The sequence below is a fragment of the Gymnoscopelus microlampas genome, assembly GCF_963454915.1.
Source record: "Gymnoscopelus microlampas genome assembly, chromosome: 11".
Lineage (NCBI taxonomy): Eukaryota > Metazoa > Chordata > Actinopteri > Myctophiformes > Myctophidae > Gymnoscopelus > Gymnoscopelus microlampas.
The window spans coordinates 13279976-13295689 of record NC_139948.1 but is presented as its reverse complement, the minus strand read 5'-3'; the positions used below and the strand labels follow the sequence as shown (position 1 = coordinate 13295689).

At 41.9% G+C, this 15714-nt stretch overlaps 1 protein-coding gene across 1 annotated transcript; it reads left to right on the top strand.

Moving 5' to 3' along the window:
• The first annotated feature begins 472 nt into the window (after positions 1-472).
• LOC311055479 (ras-related protein Rab-35) lies at positions 473-12409 on the top strand. Its single transcript, XM_084071673.1, has 7 exons — positions 473-700; positions 1965-3051; positions 4138-4188; positions 4523-4646; positions 6348-6472; positions 8476-8600; positions 10779-12409. The coding sequence occupies exons 2-7, from the start codon at positions 2997-2999 to the stop codon at positions 10920-10922; spliced, it is 624 nt and encodes a 207-aa protein (XP_083927799.1). The 5' UTR covers positions 473-700; positions 1965-2996; the 3' UTR covers positions 10923-12409.
• Positions 12410-15714: the final 3305 nt, after the last annotated feature.

Genomic DNA, 15714 nt, shown 5'->3' with positions numbered 1-15714 from the left:
TGCTTGTAAATATTGGTCAGTCGCTGGTTGCGTTTTTTTTGGGAGCTTTTTTCTAGTTGCTGTGTAGTTGCTTATTTGGGCTTCCTTCCTGATGTTGTTTAAACCAGTGTTCCTCAAACATATTCGAGTCTAGGACCCCCAAATGAATATGTATTTGTCTGTGGACACCCATCTGTAAATATGTTATGCCAGGGACCACTACAAGATTTGTGCTTTTAAAATGTTTTAAAAATACTCACAATTTTACAAATAAAGAGTTTTTTTTTTTAAATAGCAGATCTACACGCGCGTTGTTAGCTTGTAGATCTACTATTTTCAAATAACCGACGCACATATATATTTATAGATTTAAAGTGCTCATAGTTTCTTCTTTTGGGACTTGTTTTCCTAGACCTAGTGGGCTTATCTCTCTCGCGGAACCTGGCAACACTGGCAGTGAGCTCACAGGGCTGATGTTGAGTCATTTCATCAGCAGCAAAGCAACATCGCTGCTCGGGGCCGCTGCTTCACAGCGTCGTCAGGTGAGGTGTGGTCGAACAACACACACAACACATTCCTTCCTCCTCCAGCACCAACACCACGGCTTAGGGGTTCCAGACAGTGTTTTTAGGGACATGTTTGGCACCACTCCTGCTTCTAGACCCACCGACAGGACAGACCGAGCAGCATGGGAGCGACGGGGGCTGACTGCTTGAGACGGGTGCGTTGAAAAGTTATGGAGAAGTTTCTTTCTCGCTAGCATTGTTGACAGTGTGATGATGTCGCTAGCTTAGCTAGGTGCCGTGTGGTGTAAAAAAGTAACTGAGTACGTGTACTACTCGAGTAACATTTTTGATGTACGTTTACTTTACAGGAGTATTTCCAATTTTCAATACTTTTTTACTTCTACTCCACTACATCTCATCTCCGAGGCAAATATTGTATTTTTACTCCACTACAATTATTGGAACATTTTAGTTACTTACTAGTTACTTTAAAAATGTCAGCCCTATATACTTTGTCTATTTGAAAATAGCCAATCTAGCTATTTTTAAAATATTGTATACATTTTGAAAACTTGTGAAATGGGACACCTTACTTTTACTTTTGGTTCTATAAGTATATTTTGATGCCAATACTTTTGTACTTTTACTCAAGTAACGTTAGAATTCAGGACTTTTACTTGTAATAGAGTATTTCTACAGTGTGGTATTGATACTTTTACCTTAGTAATAAATGTGAGTACTTCTTCCACCTCTGGCTGTGCTCTGTTGGCTGAGAATGGAGTGGGTGGATAACGTTAGAATATTAAAATATATAACTAACTTTAACGTTATGTCTGTTTGCACAATCCCTAGCTAAAAGTCACTGAAATCCCAATTTATTTTATTAAATTAGTTTGTATTGTTTTGTTTTTTTACAAAAAGAAAACACTTACACACACAAATAGCTCAGGAACTTAGATACATTATTTGCATTTTCACATATTTTGGAAAAAACAATTTATAACTCCATTGTGCTACTTTGTCGCTTGCCGACTAGAACAGATCTACAGTACAAGCTTTCATGCGCGACGCATATAATCACTTGTAGATCTGTTCTTGTCGGCAAGCGACACCGTCGTGCGATTGAGTTAAACTCGTATGTTCAAATCATCTCCCAGGGTGTCTTCTTGTCTTCCAGAAGAGGGGGGTGACTGAGCCCCAACACTGTATGTGTGTGGTGTTGGTTTTTTGGTATTTAATGATGATGGGGAGAGAAGGGTGTATGCATGCCAGCATGCATGCAGGGTGGGTAAAAGCAGGATGGGGAAGTTATATTTAGTGACACACAGCTGCTGGTTGAGGCAATGCAGGGGAGGGAGGGACACAGCGATAAGGTCATCTGGTATGGAGAATCATATACTACAATGGAAATTATGACTGCGATTTGAACCCCAGAGTTTGCCGGCAAAACCCTGATCATCTTCTCTTTTCTGTCCTCAGTGCTCTTAAACCCGGGGCGAACACGCAGAGGAAGCTGGACAACCTGTTCGTAGAATGAGACGGGGAGGAGGCGCAGCAGATGTCGTTTTGCTCTGCTGTCTGAGGAGAGGAAGTGAAATTAAGGAATTATTGCTTGAGGCATCGGATATAACCACTACATAACGTCAGAGGGAAAAAGCATCCTAGTTTCTGCTCTTTCTCCCCGAGACCTCCTGTCTAACAAAAGCGGATGCGGTTTGATAGAGCTGAACAAATGACACAAGATTACAAATGAGGGACCAAGTTGAGGATTGGCTCGCAGCAACTTGATTAGTCTGCAAGTTGTCTATGCATCCACTTGTGTATCTATTTTTTCGTGTTTCTGTCACGATGTCAAGCAACAAATACAGTTAAGAAATACATTATGCACAACTTTCAACGGTTCAGGGCAACAACGGCCTATGTGAAGGACATCTAAGTTCAGCCACTGCAAAGCAGTAGGGACAGACCTCTTGGAATTGTATTCTTCTACCAAAGTGCCCCAGGCATTGCCATTCATTGTGTGAAGCCGACTGCAGCCTGAGGACGAGGCGGGGAAGAGAGTGCACACTGGGTTGATGGCAACAACACTGTGAATTCATTCAAGGAGTATTAACATTTGGATGTGGTGAGCTGGGATTCCCCAACTGGAATGTCGGATGGGAACTGGAACTAAGGTGGAATCACAGGGACCTTCCTTGCCTTAGCATGAATCACACATGTCAAGTGTATAAAGCGATCCACCTCCACTGGCTGCGGTTGCACGTGGAAACGAAACCGTATATGATGTGAAAAACTGCACAGAATTTCTTAAAATTGAGGAAATCAACTGGAAATGACATTGTACTGTACAGGGAAATCTTTTTTGGAAAAGGTTTTACACTACGATGATGTGTTAGCATTTGGGGAAGAGAGTTGAAGTTTTACTGGGGACATTGCACCATTACCTCCTGACTGTGGAACTATCTGTGTTTACTGGGAAGCTAAGGGACCGTCCACATTAGCAGCAGTAACATGGCGGGGAAGGACTACAATCATCTTTTCAAATTGCTCATCATTGGAGACTCCAGTTAGTGCATTTTGACTTATCCTTTATTTACTTGCAAAGAACAAATTCCACAATTTATCTTGTGTCAAAGGCCTGTACAAGTAGGCAACTAGTCAACTCTTCATTCATTGCTAGTCTATTCTGTCCTCAAGGATGTGATCTTTCCTGTTTTGAGTTGTTTTTGGACACGCTACTCATTGATTTCCACTGGAGTTTTATTTTTTTGTTATCTCTGGCATTTTGAATTGTCCTGCTGATCATAAGCCTTGGTATCCAAGGCACATAGTAGTGGTATTGCACATAGTGCAATATTTATATATATCATTTCCTTCTTTTATTTTCAGCATCCACTGTAAAAGTAAATGTGCAATAGGAACACTGCAATGGACAACTAAGGCAATCCAGTCAGTCACATTGTACTAAACACAAAAACTAGCAAGTTTCACAATTTTCATGACTAAACAGACAGTAAAACAATAGTAATGACTTCTTGGTAACTGGTCTTGCACGTCCATTCTGCGTTCTCAGAGGTTGAGTCAACTAGACTACCAGAGTATTGAACAACTGCCTTATTATTTTCCCCTCTAGAAATGCTAGAATGATACATTCTTTCCAAATGAAGCTAATTGAGTTTAAATATGAATATCTACTTATATCTGGTGTAATTATGTAACTCCTGCAATATAGCCTATATTGGAAAAAAAAAACTAAAATATCACAATCACAATATATATTTTTTCCAAATATCATTCAGCTACAACATCAATCTACAAGCTCACAGCTTGTAGATTGTTGCGAGTGAATGCGAGCAACATGTTGTGAGCTTGTAGATCGGCTATTTTTGGCAAAGAGATTTGGTGTAGAGGGGAAAAAGGGAGGGGCCCAAGTACAGCCCCCTGTAGATTCATCTTAAAATCTAGAGATTTCTTCCCTTGAATGTTTATACTGTAAATCCAGGCATTCATAGGCCCTTTGGAAAATGTACTGTAGACTTCTGGGGTTTTGCTGTAATTGGGTTATTGATGATCTGATCTATCAATCTATTGTCTATCAATTGTTCTTAGACTGAGATCTTGTTAATTGTGTTCTCTGTCCTCCCTGTCACAGATGTAGGGAAAAGCAGTCTCCTCCTCCGCTTTGCAGACAACTCCTTCTCTGGTGAGTTATTGTTTCAGCATTGTCTCCATAATCTGCAAACAGTTAAAGTGCAACATATTGGTATGTAGCAGCATAACAGCTGCACAGGCCATATAAATTTGCTGTGGCATCTAGTACTGGGTTAGATTTGTCAAAATCAAACCCCAAAACGATTATGATATGGCTCAATGTCTACTACCTTCATCACAAATGGTTTAACCACTTAAACCATATATACTTCAAATAGTAATGTGTTTGCCTATTTTCATGGTATATTCGCCTATTCTCTTTTGCTTTTTCTATTTTCTTTTTTTTTGTATTGATGGTTCTAATGCTTGGCTCTGATCTCTCTCAGGCAGCTACATCACTACCATTGGTGTGGACTTCAAGATCCGCACGGTGGACATCGACGGGGAGCGTGTCAAACTGCAAATCTGGGACACGGCGGGTCAAGAGAGATTCCGAACCATCACATCCACGTAATGTTGATGCCTCAGAACCACAGTTCTCTTCTGCACTCCAATTATAGATGTATATGCATGTATATTATGGCTCTACAAAGGCTGTGATTTGCAGACAAAATGTAACTTTCTTTTGGAACTGTCATACACAGTCAATGTGTGTTATTACACATAGCATCATAATTGCAGTGATTTCAGCTTTCCCACAAATGTTGGGGCTCAATTCTCTGTGGTAAAGTGCATTTGTAGTGAATTCCATTTTACAGTTGTCAACGAAGGGTTAGGAGGAATGAAAGATCTAAACCAAAGTGCATTATTGCACACAGGAAGATAAGAATGACTGTACTAAATGTAATATAATCTAAATGATATAGTGGCTTTACAGGGCCAGGGAGGTATAGACTGCAATAGTCCAGGTACATGAAACTATTACAGTTAATTCCAAAATTGGAAGCCTATTTATTACCTTGGGATGAAAGTTAACTGATGGCACTTAGAACCTCATGGATGTTGCCAGTCTACAGTGGTGTGAAAAAGTTGGGCATTACGGTGTGGTCTTCTTTTTTAAATTAGCTAACCGTTGCGACTTTTCCTCATCTGCTTTTACACATGGACTCAAAGTTTATGTTGACCATGGTCTGTATATTCTATAACATCCTATCCCAGAGCCAGTTCATATATACACACACTATCCCTTGTTGGTTTGCGATCCTCTGGCCCAATCTTGGGTCCCAAACCACTGGTTGAAAACACGACTGTAGAGAATGTGTGGCAGTACGTTGCATTAATTCTCATGTCATAAATTGTTAAGCATTCTGTAACACATCACATCATCTGTACCCAAACACCCGTGACTTCTCTCAGAGAAACATGGAACATCTTATTTATATTCTGTCATCAGACAGAAAGTAATCCTTTATGGCTTCATGACATTTGACCATGCTTTGAGTTCAAAACTCAATGATAAAATACAAAGAAACAGACGGTCAACACCAATTTCCAGCATTTCTACTGATCATGGGATATCATGGAATTATGAGAAACACATTCCAGACAGCAGATCAGGGACTGTCATGATGTCATGGAATATTAGGGAAGTTTGCAAATGGGTCATTCTACAGGAATCTACCGGAATGTGTGTTTTCTTTTTTTCTTTTTCACAATGGGAGCAGGGTTAGTGGAGCCAAGGCACAATGTTTAGATGTTCTTTTGTACATGTTAAACTATAAACCTACTTCCTTTCTTTGAAGGAAGTAGGCTTAACGAAAGTGAATAGCCTTCGCTTGGCCTTGTGGTTGGAAAAAGCCCAGCACAAACTGATCATTACACTTTTTTAAAATAAAAACATTTAAGTTATGAATTTGAACCATGAATTCAGGAAAGCAAATACTATTCCCTCTTGATTATGTCACCCTGTCATAACATTTCAAGACACATGGTTGACAACTGGTTGACAACTACTGTTCCATAATAATGACCTCAAACCAACAAGCCATGTAGCAACCATAGGTCAGTGGTTCTCACAGTGGGGTCCAGGGAACCTCAGGGTTAACCTATGGGTCCATTTGGTTCCATTCGTACACTCGCAGAGTTATGGAGGTCCTTGAAAATTAAAAAGTTTGTGAACTACTGCGGTACATTATTTCCAGCGCTCATTACGTGCCTGGGTGCTGCCATGGTGCATAGATCTCAAACCTTTTTGTCTCTTCTCATCCTCAGGTATTACAGAAACACCCATGGTGTCATTATAGTTTACGATGTGACCAACCCAGAGTCATTTGTCAATGTTAAGAGATGGCTGAATGAAATCTCTCAAAACTGCGACACCGTCTGCAAGATCTTGGGTGAGTTTTGGTTTGTTTTTTTCTCATTGGGATTTTGCTGGAGAGGTTCACCATCACCATATATATTGGGTGATTGTCACAGTGTTCCCTCCGACACAGATCAGGACATACACTCTGGTTAACTTGAAGTTACTAACCCTGGGAACGACACTGGATCACACTGATCTTCTTTTGAATATTTAATATGCAAAGACGATCAAGGTTTCGATTCTACTGCATCGTCAGAGTCAGTTGACTCTTTATCTATTTTATTTCAACAACAAGGCAATTCAAAGTGCTTTAAACAGTTAAGAGTGTAGAAAATAAGAATAAGCTGATAAAATATGAGCATAAAGTTACAGTGCAGCACAAAGTCTTTAGCTTTGATTTAAAAGTACTGAGCGTTGTAGCAGACCTGCAGTATTCTGGGAGTTTGTTCCAGATATGTGGTGCATAAGTGCTGAACGCTCCTTCTCTGCATTTAGTTCGGACTCTGGGGACAGAGCATCAGCGTCAACTGACTCTGAAAATGCAGCAGCATTGAAACACTGGTTGTATTTGCATATTAAATATTTAAAAGAAGATCGTTGTGCTCCAGTGTCTTTGTCTGGGTTAGTCCCTGGAAGTTACTTAGAGTGTATTTATTTACTGAGCTGTATGTCCATTTCTGTGAGCACCAGGGATTAGAAAAAGCTGGCTGAAGCACATGTGTCTCTCTATAATTTCCTCCAACACAGTTTGTAGCTAGCCTGGTAAACCCTCCCTCCGGAAATCTCATTTCCATTTGATTTCAGGAGTGAGTCTGGCATGAACGCCCATTCTGCAATATTGGCTCTGTACGCCAAACGGACGAGCCTATCAGCGTCGTCGCTCATTGTTCTGTGATTGACAGCGACAGTTGGCCAATCAGGTGGCGAGTTCGAGTGAGCCCGAATGAAGCCGAGTGCAGCCTGAGTGCGCCGACAAAAGACGAACGGCAGCCATTGTTGTTTGTGCGAGAGCCTTCAATTCTTATTTTCGTTTTTAAAACCGTCTCAAACTTCTTTTTTGAGGCACGGAATTTACTATTAAGATATCGTTTGGATAGAATTTAGTTGTTTAACTTCATATATGTGGTCATTTAATCATGACAGAGCCTATTTAAAAATATAAATTTAGAGAACCGGCAGGGGCGGGGAGTGACACGCATGTATCCCAATGAGGCAACCTATTTTGGGCATGGCCGTCTCAAAAGTCCCTTTGCGTCACATAGTCTGGAGGTGGTAAAAATGAACTGCTGATTGGCTGAAGGGGAAAAACGATCATTGGCTGAAGGGGTTGTCAGTCAACGGTATTACTCCCGCCCAACTCCAGCCCACAGCCAATATTGCAGAATGGGCGTTCATGCCACACTCACTCCTGAAATCAAATGGAAATGAGATTTCCGGAGGGAAGGTTTACCAGGCTAGTTTGTAGCAGCAATGAGTTGAACTGATGAACTGCAATTGGTCGATCCAACACAAGATGAAACTTATTTATCCTGTTTGATGCAGCTACATGCTTGTAGGAGATTAATACAACTCCTTTAATTCCCTTTCCTGGTTCTCTGTTTCTTTGTTCTTACACCTTGCATTATTTCCTTCTTTTGTTATAATTATAAGTTTTGTAGATCAGCTATTTTCGCTATCTTTGAATATTTTGAAAATGTTGGCCTTTTATGACATTCCCAAACTCGGGACTCAAGGTTGGAAGTGGTGTCCTAGTACAGTATGAGAAAGTTAATAAGCCATTCTTGGTTTCTTTGCCTTTACATGCTTTAACCACTTATATACATACTCCGTACACCGAATAGAAAAAATAGCCTTTCTACAAGCTCTCAATGCTTCTTGATATGACGCCTTGATTATACTTTTTGTTGCGGTTTTCAAACCTCTCTTGATTTATACTAGGTGGCCTTTTGGGAGCCCTTTCTGGTTGGTTGGCTAGTGAGTTTACATATAACGGTGAGAAAAAAAATTGTCCTGTACCCCCTTTTGTTTCCTCAGTGGGCAACAAGAACGACGACCCGACCAGGAAGCAGGTGGACACCCAGGATGCACAACGTTTCGGCGAGTCCGTGGGAGTGCGTGTATTCGAGACCAGCGCCAAAGAGAATGTCAATGTAGAAGAGGTGAGCTCGGAGGGGTGGGGGGTTCACTCTAATAAAGCCTAGAAGAATTGATCAACTACAGACTTTCTGGAGAATTTAGCCTGTCATTTGTGTTAACATTTTTAACATTGACCTGCAATTTCCACAGCATTATGTTGAAGTTTAAAGGGCCGTCCACACCATGAATGATGAAAACAACGATAACTGTAAAGATAATGATGTGAGCATCCACACCGATGAACTATAACGTTCTGTAAAAAGGTTGAATGTGAGTGACGTGTTGAACATGAAATCCTGTATCCCAATGTTGCTCACCACTGTCGTAGTTGTGGGGTGGACTCTGTCAGCCACTTGAGTTAGAACATGTTTTAAAACAATACCTTGGTGTGGAAATAGGCATTGGGTCACCTATTTCATAGTGCTCTCATTCCACGTTTAAACACCTCATTAATAAGTTCTAAATATTATATGGGAGTTAGTTCTAAATATTATTATTTAACAATGGTTAAAGAAATGGTGAGCTTGGCAATAACTAAAACAAAGTATATATCTGGCAAACACAACTTGTTAGGAATTTGGTGGCGTAGTGAGTGAGTCTTATTTTGGTTCAGTAGTAGAAACCATGATAGGCAGAATTGGGTCTTTTAGATTTAATTGTTTCTGCAAACTAAATGTAGGGCATTGTGCCTGCATATTAGGCAAATAATAATGAAGGCTTTGCCCTCATACCTTAAGGTACCCATATTGTTTATAGTTGCTGGTTGAATATCCCCATTTTGAATCCAACGAATCACAATCTACATGCCGCCTCACAAAACCACACACAAGTCTTCTGGTCTGGAGGGGGCGTAGCTAATTGATTGGCAGGTTAAAGCCATTGCAGATTGAAATACGAAACGCGCTTTGTGTTTGAATGAATAATGCCTACCCAGATGTAGAGATACAGCCCGCTGCACCAGGGAGTCGCATTTATGTCCAAGTTATCCTCCGTCATGCGGCCAATCTACAGCTAGAGATTGGCTATTTTTGGCACACGAGAATGTCATAGGACTTAAGTATAAATCTGACTGTAGAAAGACAACGTTTCCATAGCTTCTCCATGCATTCTTTATTTTCTACAGAGTCATTAATGTTCACATGTAATACATGTGACCCTTAATCTCGGTTTGTTTTGGTCGCGTGTAATTGTGTGTGTAATTTGGATTTTAACTGGTGTCATAGAACTGTCACATGTCCAATTTGCTGCAGTTTAACACAGTCATCACAGCACTGGGTCTTAACTGTATTTAATCTTCTTAATCCACTTGTAAAGCTAAAATCCATAAGTTTCATGTTTGTTGTTCAGTGTCCATCTCTCCTGACAGAGAGGCAATTGCAATGATGTCTAAACTTCAATAAAGATGGTGGCGAATCTAGTGACAAATCCGGTGCACATTTGCTTCAAATAACTTATTGACATTGTCAGCCTACCCAGGGTCTAAATTTCTCAATGGAAGAGTAAAGAGACTACCTCCAACCACTGCAGAGGTATTAGTTATATTGTAACATACTCTACCATACAGATTGGTTAAGTTAACATTGTATTCATTTAAATGAATCATGGATTGTAGCTTTAAAGGTAGGGGAAGAGATATATTTTGGTTAAAGATTAAGGTAAAAGCACACTATATGCTGATCATAATTCATCTGATCATCTGATCTTCATTGCTATAGACCCATTATTTGTTTACCAACATTGAGACTGGGTGCACAGGTAATCACCTTTTCATGCAATCAATTCTCAGCCTGTTGTTTCGGGGTGCGCTGGTTTCAGCGCACCCCAACCCCCTCTTGTGTGTTGGCTAGTGCTGCGCGCCCTAGCGAGACCTGATAGAATGGGTTTCATTTGCAACCAGTATGACGCTTGCAACCAGTGTGACGTCGTCTGTTAAGGGGTCTATAGAGTGTTTGTTCAGTCGCAGGGGTCTCCCTGTCTCTCCAGCTCTTAAATAAACAGAAAACACATTAACAGGTGGGTAGCACATTTCTAGCCAATTAGGAGAGAGTACCCATTTATCAGCTTAAAGTTTATAGTGTTCCAGTTCCATTTTGTCTGCTCATTTCTTTGTGTCATGACTTCCAACTTCAGTTGTTTAATCTGTATCCTGTGTGAGTTCTCTATCCTGATTGGATAAAATGTATTCGTCTCTACGTTTTCAGATGTTCATGGCCTTCACTCACATGGTCCTCCGGGCCAAGAAGCAGAGCCAGAACCGTGCGGAGAGAGAGCGTGAGAGAGATGACACGGTGCACATCAACGCCCAGAGAGACCACCGGAGGAAGAGAGGGAAGAAATGTTGCTGAGATCTACTGGATGCTACCGCTTAACCACTTTCCACCTGGCGTCCATATTTTGGGCATATTGTTGTAGGCTAAAACTTTCAAAAATAGCCAAAAATAGCTGATCTACAAGCTCACAACGTGTCGTGTCACAACGAGTTGTGTGAGCTTGTAGAAATCTTTTTTTTTATTTTATTTGTTAAGCTATTTTTGAAATGGGCCTTAAAGCGAGAGGATACTTTGGTAGAGGTTTGGGTTGTGTATTGTAGTTACCTTGCCTTGATGCTTGATCTCCAGATATTGTTGAGATATCTTCCATAGTTGCTCTGTTGATTAGAAATTGATTTTCCAAAAATATTCAACGTCAGCGATTCCCAACCTGCGGGCCAGGGTCCACTGGTGGGCCTCGAGGATATTGCCATTAAGCCCCCAAATATTGGCAAAGCACTAAGATCTTCTTGATAATATAACGTGAACAAATATATATACTAATTACATAAAATGACATTGTAATCTCGATGAATAGGAACATAAAGTATACTATGGTAGTTCCATTGATCCAAGCCGTAACACAATCGAATAAAATAGTTTAAATAAACATGCTCTGAAAATGAAGCCATCTGACCACTTAACACGATTTTCGCGTGAGCCCTGATCCAGGAAAGGTTGGGAACCACTGACTTGCATTGCCCAATGAAACGGTTTTCAAATTCACTCTTTTAGTGTTGTTCATTTGTGTTAAAAGAGTGACTCTTGAGACCTGTTTCACTGTGCAACTATTGAAGATAACCCGCCAATATTTGGAGTTGCGTCATGGCAAGATGACTACATAAATCAAACCTCGAAACAAAGTGTTGTTGCGCTTTAAAATGTGTTGACGCTCAATGGAAAACATTCAATGTCGAAGTATATAGGGAAAACTGTGCCTTATTCTATCACTTTAAATTCGCAAATGTCACAGATGTAGTGTCAATTTATCTAGCCAAGCAATACAAAATGCCACAAGTGTACGGTAGGTGTTGGGGGGGGTGGGGGGTTAGTCTCTGGAGTGAAAAAATGGTTCAAACCCTGTGTGTGTGGAAGGCCAGAGGTTTTACATGCATTAACCTTGCACTGAGAAGGCACAAAGGGGGAGGGGGGAGCAGGATAGCAAAACCACTGTTTATGTGCAGACTTTATTTTGCTAGTTATGTTTTTACAGTATGGTCGGCTGTCAGTTCCATTTTTTTAAAAGGGAAAAAAGTGTCAAATGTCCACTAGAAGTGTAACCCAGAGAAGATGCTAACACACTAAAAGGGTCTTTCTCTTAAATACTAATTCAATCAACCATGTGCTCTGTGTTTGTAAATGTGATGATAATCCTGGACTAGGTATTCGTCTCATGGCAATAAGAGCCCCAAAAGTGTTCAACAGTAACTAGTCAGTGTCTTGTCTGTTGTTGTTTTTAATGCAAAGGACTGTTTAACAGCAAACAATCTTGTCTGACTCCAAATAAACAAAGCAATAAAACATGTCTCTCTTCAATATGACATTAAAAATCCTACACACCATACCTCAGTTCCACTTCTGTGTGTTGTGACAATATGCAGGAGTTTGAATTTGTCAGTGTAAAGTAACTAAGTACATTTACTCAAGAACTGACTTGAGAGTACAATTCTGAACTGTTTTTACTTTACTGGAGTAAATTTCCAATTTTCAATACTTTTACTCCACTACATCTCAGAGGCAAATATTGTGCTTTTACTCCACTGCAATTATTTGAAAACGTACAAATTACTGTTACTTTGAAGAAAGATCTGCATGTCATATGGCTGGACCTAGCCAATGCTTATGGGTCAGTGCCACACCAGCTGATATGCCCTTGATTTCTTCTACATCCCAAACAACATCAAGACCATGATCATGAACTATTTTCAGGACATGTACATGTGCTTTGCACTGAAAAAGGTCACTACTGGTTGGCAACAACTAGAAGTAGGGATTGCAATGGGATGCTCCATCTCCCCCATCCTCTTCGTGGCGGCCTTCGAGGTCTTCCTGATCGGGGCCAGGCAGGTGGTGGGTGGTGTCCGACTGCCTGCAGGTCAGAGGCTTCCCCCCCTAAGGAGCTATATGGATGACATCACTTGCCTGCTACGAACTGCCCCATGCACATCCAGGCTGCTGGACGAGCTGATCGCCTGGGCAAGGATGAAGTTCAAGCCTCAGAAGTCCAGGAGCCTCTCGTTGCGGAAAGGGGAGAGGAATGATAGAGTTGCCTTCACCATTGGCGGGGAAGACATCCCTCTCATCGTGGACCAGCCCATCCGAAGCCTGGGAAGACTATATACATCAGGTCTCTCAGACAAGGACATGGGGAAAACCATTCTTCAGCAGCTGTCAGAAGGCCTGGCAAAGATCGACTCAAGCCAGCTACCCGGAAAGCACAAGGTGTGGTGCTATCACTTCACCCTGTACCCGAGAGTGATGTGGCCTCTGAAACTGTGTGAAGTCACCTCATCAGCTGTAAGCAGGATGGACGCAAAAGCCAACTCCTTCATCCGCAAATGGCTCGGGCTACCACGGTGTTTCTCAGCAGCTGGCCTATACGGTCGGAACTCACTACAACTACCCCTGAAATCCATCACCCTGGGCTACAGGCAGGAGAAGGCAAGACTGGTGATGGAATTAAGGGACTCCACCGACAGGTCAGTGGCAGAAGCAAATGTTAGAGTTGCGACTGGAAGGAAATGGAGGGCTGAGGAGGAGGTGCAGAAGGTGATGGGCAGACTGCAACATCAAGAGGTCGTGGGCAGGGTCCAAACAGGGCGGGCAGGCCTTGGATGGAGCGACCCACCTATTCTATGGTCCAAGGCAAACAGGAAGGAGAGGAAGGATCTTGTTGTTGCCAAGGTTACCAGAATAGAACAGGAGGAGCTCAGAGTGAAGTCTGTGGCACAGGGGCAGCAGGGGCGGTGGACTACCTGGGAGGATGTCGCGAGTCGAGCAATCAACTGGGCAGACTTCTGGAAAATGCCACAAGGTCGACTCAGTTTCCTCATTAGAGCGACCTACGACACGCTCCCAAGCCCTCGAAATCTCCATCAGTGGTTTGGAACAGAGCAATCCTGTGACCTCTGCGGGACCACCAATGCCTCACTCCAGCATGTCCTGTCAGGATGTAAAACAGCTCTGACACAGAGTCGACTTACATGGCGGCACGACCAAGTGCTCAGGAAGCTGGCAGAGGTGCTGGAGAAAAGCCGGCAGGAGGCGAACAACCAGGGTCCATCAAGGAGCCAACATGGGATCCACTTCCACAGGCAGGGGGAACCTGCAGAACACTCCAGCAAGAGATTACCACCCTCCAAGCTGTTAACACCAGGGGTGGAGTGGAAGATGGAAGTGGACCTGGGTAGACAGCTCCAGTTCCCACAGGAAATCTGTACCACCACTTTAAGACCCGACGTGGTGCTGTGGTCAGCAGCGGTGAAGTCAGTACTGCTGGTTGAGTTGATAGTGCCATGGGAGGAGGGTCTGGAAGCTGCCTACGAAAGGAAGATGGCAAAATATGCAGACCTACTTTATTTTTTGTATTTATTTTTTGACTTGTTTATATTGTCCTTTGTGTTAATGGTACAATAAGATACCAGGGTTGTGGCTCTTTCGTTTCGGAGCGTGAACTTTGGGGGGGGGTGGGAGGGGTAACATACATTCACTGTTTTTGTATGCCTTTTATTACTGACCTGTATGTAAAAATATAAAATAAAAAAACCTTGAACAAAAAAAAATAAAAAAATATGCAGACCTAGTTGCGGAGTGCAGGGAAAGCGGATGGACTGCGAGGACGTACCCGGTGGAGGTGGGAGCCAGGGGCTTCGTTGGCAGTTCCACGTCACGCCTGCTCAGAGACGTGGGGCTACGGGGAGCCAGACTGAGCAAAGCCACCAAAGAGCTATCAGAGGAAGCAGAGAAAGCAAGCCACTGGCTCTGGCTGAGACGACGAGACAAGACTTGGGGGGAACATCAAAATAAGTTGAGCTGCAGGGGGTGTCAGGGAGACGTCCCTGTTCACTGCCCCGCCACCAGGAGATGTTCTGGGTAAGGGGCGAAACATCAATGAAAGGTAGTCCCCAGCTGAAGACCCTGCAGCTCAACTGTTTTGGTATGCGGTCAGGTTTAGGCCTGGCTCAGGGAAGCGGACGCCCCTGCCATGCATAGTCCTCTATCGGCACCGTTGGAGGTGCGACAGGCCAAGGCCTAGCAGGTACACCATCATCCTGTATGAAATAATGTGCATTTAGAAAACAACTTACATTAACCACTTCTGCCCATATATTCCTAGGCTATTTTGTCCCTGTAAAATGGCGCATTCTGAGTATTGAATACTTATACTTTTGGTAGCCTACTTAAAAGTATATTTTGATGCCAATATTTTTGTACTTTTACTGAAGTATTTTGTTTATACTGGACTTGAGTATTTAAATCAGTATTGTTCTGATATTGATACTTTTACTTAACCACTTTCACTTAAAACATTAGCAAAAATAGCCGATCTTACAAGCACACAATACGTTGTGAGTTTGTCAATCTTCTATTTTTGATATGTGTTTGACACTGTAGTATGCAGGGTTCCTACGTCCTACACATTTTCCATTACAAAATTCCATACTTTTTCAGACTAAAATTTCCAGAATTCTGTTGATTCTTCAGACCATATTTGACATGTATGTAGATGATGCTTATTAGGTAAATAAATAGTTTTAAAATCCAACTGTACTGTATGTTACATTCTGACTTTATATATAGCCTACTATTATGTTGCCAAATAATTGCA